The sequence below is a fragment of the Octopus bimaculoides genome, chromosome 29 (genome assembly GCF_046866305.1).
Source record: "Octopus bimaculoides isolate indiv1 chromosome 29, ASM4686630v1, whole genome shotgun sequence".
NCBI classification, from domain to species: Eukaryota; Metazoa; Mollusca; class Cephalopoda; order Octopoda; family Octopodidae; genus Octopus; species Octopus bimaculoides.
In genome coordinates, this window is record NC_142956.1 from 16,024,942 (window position 1) to 16,032,441 (window position 7,500).

At 44.8% G+C, this 7,500-nt stretch overlaps 2 protein-coding genes across 5 annotated transcripts in view; one reads left to right on the plus strand and one right to left on the minus strand.

Moving 5' to 3' along the window:
• The window catches only part of LOC106876738 (N-acyl-phosphatidylethanolamine-hydrolyzing phospholipase D), a 235,918-nt gene that overhangs the window by 43,173 nt on the left and 185,245 nt on the right, over nt 1-7,500 (minus strand). The gene's annotated exons all lie outside the window — the stretch shown is intronic.
• LOC106871532 (uncharacterized) overlaps nt 1-7,500 on the plus strand; it is a 65,026-nt gene that overhangs the window by 33,292 nt on the left and 24,234 nt on the right. For both annotated transcript variants that reach the window (XR_016238939.1, XM_089345143.1), the window contains exons 3-5: nt 84-323; nt 1,364-1,471; nt 2,581-4,356. Coding sequence is in view for 1 of the 2 variants with exons in the window: in XM_089345143.1 (XP_089201269.1) it covers nt 84-323; nt 1,364-1,471; nt 2,581-4,356 (2,124 nt within the window). In the remaining variant the exon portion in view is untranslated. The remainder of the gene's footprint in view (nt 1-83; nt 324-1,363; nt 1,472-2,580; nt 4,357-7,500) is intronic.

Sequence of the window (7,500 nt, forward strand, 5' to 3'; positions counted from 1 at the left end):
GACAGACAGATACATAGATGAATGGATGGTAGAGATTGATTGATTGATTGAGTTTTCTTTTTTTTTATTCTTCTCGATTGCAGGCAGAGAAAGCCAAACAGCTGCTGTACCAGGCAAAGTACGGCCGGTTCGGACTGGGCGACCCATTTGTAGCCCTGCAACGCGACTCGGATAACATGAAGGACCACAGCTTTGATGAGGCAGCCATCAAATGCATGTACGACAACCAACTAGCTCAGTTGGAGAATTTGATTGCCACACAGAGGAGGGCACAGTTAAAGATGCGAGAACAACTGGCTCAGGTAGAAAAACGGTATCATAAGGTGAGTTTCATTGTTTAATCCTTGCCTTAATTCATATATATACAGGTGTACTCTTTTATTCTTTTACTTGTTTCAGTCATTTGACAGCGGCCATGCTGTGACAAGGCTGACCCTTTGAAAATACAGGTACAACAGAGACAGGAAGTAAGAGTGAGAGAAAGTTGTGGTGAAAGAGTACAGCAGGGTTCGCCACCATCCCCTGCTGGAGCCTTGAGGAGCTTTAGGTGTTTTCGCTCAATAAACACTCACAACGCCCGGTCTGGGAATCGAAACCGCTATCCTATAACCGCGAGTCCGCTGCCCTGTGACAGTGGCATGTAAAAGTACCCATTATGCTCTCGGAGTGGTTGGCGTTAGGAAGGGCATGCAGCTGTAGAAAACCATGCCAAATGAGACTGGAGTCTGGTGCAGCCTTCCAGTGTGCTAGCCCTGGTCAAACTGTCCAACCCATGCCAGCGTTTCAATTCTGTGCGAGTATATGCGTGTATGTGTGTGAATGTACAAGGAAAGTACGTGAACGTATGTGAACATTGACAAGTAGGAGTGACTGTGTGGTAAGTAGCTTGCTTACCAACCACATGGTTCCGGGTTCAGTCCCACTGCGTGGCATCTTGGGCAAGTGTCTTCTACTATGGCCTCAGGCCGACCAAAGTCTTGTGAGTGGATTTGGTAGATGGAAACTGAAAGAAGCCCGTCGTATATATGTATATATGTATGTGTTTGTGTTTGTCCCCCCAGCATCGCTTGACAACCGATGCTGGTGTGTTTATGTCCCCGTAACTTAGCGGTTCAGCAAAAGAGACCGATAGAATAAGTACTAGGCTTCCAAAGAATAAGTCCTGGGGTTGATTTGCTCAACTAAAGGCGGTGCTCCAGCATGGCCACAGTCAAAAGACTGAAACAAGTAAAAGAGTAAGTGTATTAATTTGATTGACCATCCATATTTATATATAAAATACGACAATTAGCCGTCGTTTTTGACGGCACGGGCCCAGCTGGTGTGTAATAAAGTATATATATGCCTACTTTATGTTTTACAGGTGCTCAGTGAACTGGAGGAGGAGAAGCAGAAACATGCGCAAGACACGGCTCAGGGTGATGATGTCACATATATGTTGGAGAAGGAGCGAGAAAGATTGAAGCAGGAGGTAAGGAAATGCTAGGTTGAGTTTCACATGTGGATATACAAATAGATACACACACATATATATACACTCGTTGATGCACGTGCATACACACATACACATGTGTACATACACGGTCTGTTTTGACATTGAATCAAATGAATAAGTATGAATGAGTGTATGTGTAGGTGTCGAAACTGCAATGATTTCCAGTCGAGCAGCCGATGAGGGAATATCTATTCCTTTTATCATTCTGCTTGTTTTGGTCAGTGGGCTGTGGCCATGCTGGGGCACTGTCTTGAAGGTTTTAGTCAAACTAGTCAAACAAACCATCCCCAGTACTTATTTATCAGTGTCTTTAGCTGAACTGCAAAGTTACAGGATGTAAACAAACCGATACCAGTTGTTAAGTGCTGTGGGAAGAACAGACACAGACACAAAAACATATACACAAACATATTCAAACACACACAACATATACACACACAACATATCATATACACACACACATATACGCGATGGGCTTCCATGCAGTTTCCATCTACTAAATCCACTCACAAGACATTGGTTTGTCTGAGGGTTATAGTAGAAGACTCTTGTCCAAGGCACCAGGCAGTGGGATTGAACCCTTCAGGCTTGTAGTTTCAAAGCAGGCTTCTTGTCCCACACAGTCAAATTAATCTGTGAATGTATAATTAAAAGAGTTAATTAACATTATTAATTAGGGTTATTCTTTCAGTTGTTAATTGTCAACATGTCTGCCTAATTCAAACTGAGGCATAATTCTGAATTTGTTTTGCATGCATGGATGGATGGACGGACGGACATGGACACATCTCGTTTTCTTATCTTCTTTATCTCCCTATCTTCTATGTATATGTCTAGCCATCTCTCTCTCTCTCTCTCTCTCTGTTTCTTCCTTTATCCATGTATCTATCTACCTTTCTCTACTTCTCTGCCAATCTGTCTGTTCGTCTGTTTGTCTCTCTCTCTCTCTCTCTCTCTTTCTCACTCTCTCTCTCTCTCTCACTCTTTCTCTCTAGCTTTTTCTGTCCATCTCTCCATCTGCCAGTCTGTCTTTAATCACTTACTTACACCATCTCTTTCTCTCTCTCCCTCTCTTATCTTTCCAGGTTGAGTTTGAAAAAAACCAAAGCCGCCGAATGGAGAAAGACCTCAAAAAGACGCTGGCCAACTTGGAAGAAGAGCGGGAGAATTCGGCGAAACACAAGCAGGTGGCGCTGATGCTGATTCGAGAACGGCGCAAGCTGGTCGAACGGATCCTGCAGGAGAAGCGAAAGTGCAGCGAGATGGAACACATCATGAATGACGAAAAGGACAAGATGATGAGCATGGCGGAAGGCCTCGTTCAGGAGAGCAAGAAATCGCTGAAGATCGAGGCTGCCATGGAGAAGCAGCTGAGCGACTTCGACACAGAACGTGAGCAACTTCGGGGCCGTGTGTCGCGCGAGGAGAGCAAAAACAGGGAGCTGAGAGAGCAGGTGGAACAACTACATCGGGAGTTACAGCAGGCCAGGAGTGGTGCCGGCGGCGCTCTTAGCAGCGGAAGCAGCAACAGCAGCAGCAGTCAGCTTAGTTTTATCAGCGCTGGAGACGACGGTGTCACAGACCCCACGACGGTCGGCGACGCCGACGATGGCAGCTTCTTGGGTGAAAGCGGCCACAGTCTTAGCAGCAGCGTCGGCGACGGCAACGTGCAGCACAGCGAGACGATAAACTTGGCGGTGAGCGGTGGGGGAGCCGGAGTGTGCCTCGCTCCGGCCACTGCCACCGACACCGCCACCCACGAACAGAACCAGAACGTTGAGTGCACAATCCCGCTGTCGTCGCTGTCGGCCGGCTCGCCGTCCGCAAAGGTCGCGCCGCACCACTCCACGAACCCAGTGACAATCGACTCCTCTGCGACTCTGCAGATTTCCTCTTCTGCTTCCACGTCGTCGTCGTCCTCCTCCTCTGCCTCGCCCTCCACCGCTTTGTACACATCCTCCTGCTTCTCTTCCTCCCCACCGACGCGGCCTCCTCCCCCTCCCTCCTCGTCGCCGCCCCCACCCCCACAGTTCTACACCGCCTCCGCTGTGGCCGAGGGCCGGAAGCCCATTGTCCAGCTGAACAGCAACAGCAGTAGTAGCCATGCCCATCCCCTCCACATGGAATCGAGGCCCATGTCACCCGGGGAGATCTTCAGCCCGGCTTCGGACATACGCATTGTCTCGGGGGTGGGCGCTGACGGATCGGGCGGAAGCCGGATAAGCGTCAGTGCGGCCGGGGGCGCCACTGTTCTGAGCACGAGCGGGGGCGGCAGGATCTCGTTTCAGTTTGGCCAACCCACCTCGGGCCACCCGTCCCCGCCATCTTCCTCCTCTTCCGGCTCTGTCAGCGCAGCAGCTGGCCACGCCCGGAAGGCGGTGACAATCGGCCGCGGGACCCCGCCCCCCGTGCCGCCCAACAAACCAGTCCTGATCGCCTGTAGCAGCAGCAGCGGAGGCGGGGGAGGCGCCGGAGTGAGCGGGGGCGGGACGAGCGTCGTCGTTGGAGTGAAGCCAGCCGTGCCCCCGAAAGTGGGAATCACCGTTTCCAAAGACAGACTTTTCCTCTCGAGCTCAGAAAGTGATAATACCGTTGTGCTGTCCTCGTCGTCTTCGTCTTCTTCGTCGTCGTCATTGTTATCGTCGAGCAGAACTCCGGCCAACAAGCCATTGCAAATTCCCGTCAGCGTTGTGACGAACCAGTCGCACATCGCCTCGAATCGGACTTCTTCTTCTTCTTCTTCTTCTTCCTCTTCTACTCCTTCCTCCTCTTTGTCTTCGTCTTCTTCTTCTTCCTCCAACACCGCCGTCACCGCAAACAATGCCAACAGAGAAAACTCGCCCATGCGGAAAACAACGCAGGTTTGTGTGAACGGAAAATAACAACTACTACAATAATAATAATAATAATAATAATTATAATAATAATAATGATGATGATGATGATGAAAATAATAATGGTTTCAAATTTTGGCACAAAGCCAGTGATTTCAAGGGAGGGGAGTTAAGTCGACTACATCGATCCCCAGTACACATCTGGTACTTATTTTATCGACCCTGAAGGGATGAAATGCAGAATCGACCCCGGCAGAATTTGAACTCAGAATGTAACATAATAATAATAATAATAATAATAATAATAATAATAGTAATAATGGTTTCAGATTTTGGCACAAGGCCAGGAATTTCGAGGAAGGGATTAAGTCGATTGCATCCGCCCCATGCCCACCCCGCCAGTATTCAACTGGTACTTATTTTATCAGCCCCGAAAGGATGAAAAGTCGACCTTGATGGAATTTGAACTCAAAACGTAAAAGACTGATGCAATGCTGCTAAGCATTACTATTATTATTATTATTATTATTATTATTATTATTATCATTTCTAACATGGGCACAAGACATGGCAAATTTTTGGTAGGAGAGGGGGCAGTTGATTATATTAACTGATATGTAGTTATATTGACCTGAGAACAGCGAAAGACAAAATGACCCCAACAGGGTTTGAACCCAGAACAGTAAGAGCTGCGACTAGAAACGGCACACCATTTTTCTTTGATGCTTTTACAATAATGATGATGATGATGACGATGATGACAATGATGATGATAAAAATGAGAACCATAAAAATGGTTTCAAATTTCGGCACAAGGTCTGTAATTCTGGGGGAGAGGGTTTAAGCCTATTAAATCAACCCCAGTACCTCAACTGGTACTTATTTTATCAACCTCAAAAGGATAAAAAAATAAAGGTGACCCCCCCCCCCCCCCAGTGGAATTTGAACCTGGAATGTAAAGAACTGGACTAAATACTGCTAAATATTTTGCCCCGTGTGCTAACGATTTTCTTCCAGCTTACCACCTTATGATGATGATGATGGTAATGATGATAATAATAATAATAATAATTATCCTCAGAAGAATCCTATCCATTTAAATGTTTGTGTTGTATTACATGAAAATAATAATAATCTTTTCTATTACTGTAATCGACCCCAGTGTGTAACTGGTTTTTCTCTGCCAACCCACCATAAAAATAATAATAATTCTTTCTCGTTTTTAGCATGGGGCCAGTAACTTTGAGGGGAAGAGGTTGGTCAATTACATCAACCCCAGTTCTCAACAGGTACTTATTTTATCGACCTTCAAGCAAGATCGTTGCCAGTGGCCCTGGACTGGCTCTTGTGCGGGTGGCACATAAAATACACTATTTTGAGCGTGGCCGTTGCCAGTACCACCTGACTGGCCTTTGTGTGGGTGACACGTAAAAGCACCCACTACACTCTCTGAGTGGTTGGCGTTAGGAAGGGCATCCAGTTGTAGAAACTCTGCCAGATCAGATTGGAGCCTGGTGTTGCCATCCGGTTTCACCAGTCCCGAGTCAAATCGTCCAACCCATGCTAGCATGGAAAGTGGACGTTAAACGATGATGATGATGATGATGAAGAATAATAATAATTTTGGAATGAAGCCAGAAATTTTGAGGGGAAGGGAAGTTGGTTACATTGACACCAATATTCAACTGGTACTTAAAAAAATTTGTGGACCCCAGAAGGATGAAAGGTAAAGTTGAACTCTGCAGGATTTGAGCTCAGAACACAATGAGCCGCTAGAAATGCCACCATGCATTTTTCCCAGAACAATAATGATTCTATAAGCTTATTGTTGTTATTATTATTATTATTAATAATAATAATGCTTTCTTTATTAGCCGCAACGGTTGATAAAGAGATCGAGACTAGTAAACCAGAGAAATGTCAAACAAAGAAAATGTCCCCCCCCCCCCAAATGGGGGATACCACTAAAGCAAATTGTCCTTTTTCCAAACTATAAGGTGTGCTTGGAGCAGGCTTGTTCACCCAAGATCATGCTGAAAATAGCTTGAAACCTTGGTTCAGGAAATAGATGATAAATGTTTTTATTTTTCAATCCCTTTCGAAATTATCCATAATTGCGGTTTGGAGTTTGACTGCTCCTTCTAGCGGGTTAGATGTCCTATTGTGGACATCTCTCTTATATGTTTAAATGTACACTGTATGTATTTATATGAATATATATATATATATATATAATGAACAAGATTGACAAATACAAGTATGTGAAACACCATATAGAATAAATTCTTGATTAAAAATCATCTCCACCTCTGAAGTATGTTTCATAGTCACCAAATGGCAAATGAGACTATATAAGGGGAGATAATCTCAAGAGATTCTCCAAAGCTGACAGACTATTAAAGAAAAGGACAGGTTTATTGTCTTGAGATAAGAGGACAGTTGTGCACACGTTTCTGCTTCATTAGCTATCATCAGCACAGCAGTTGTCTTACCTTATCTCTTGTATCCATATATATATATATATATATATATATATATAGGTAAATGATAGGATTGCTTCAATATTTCAGGGGTAGTCTGAAGTATGCAAGCAACCAGGGGATGTTTAAATCCGGAGGCACTCCTGGGAATTACTTGTGTGGGTACGGTCTTCATTAGAAGGTATCCAGAGGCAGGTAATTTATTGTTTAAACCGCAGTTTATAATTATAATTTCTCCACCTAACTATATATAGATATATATATATATATTTTTTTTTTTGCGCCCTTTTAAAGCCTAACCATGCTCATGGGCCCGGTTTCCCGGTTTCTATGGTGTATGTGTTCCCCCCAGCTGGACGGGACGCCAGTCCATCACAGCGTTACTCATTTTTGCCAGCTGAGTGGACTGGAGCAACGTAAAATGGAAGTTCAAATCCTGTCACGGTCAACTTTGCTTTTCACACCTTCAAAATTGCAGGCCCTGTGCCCTAGACCTGAAACCATTATTATTATTATTAGTCAAGACGAAGAGTTACGTCAATCCTTTTAAAAATATTATTATTATTATTAGGTTAAAGAAATGATTTTAAATTCTCAAATGCAGGATAATGCTAATAATATAGCCTGAACAGGATAAACTACCCCTATTTTGCAGAAAAAAGTGTTGGCGGCCAGCCATGAGACACAAACT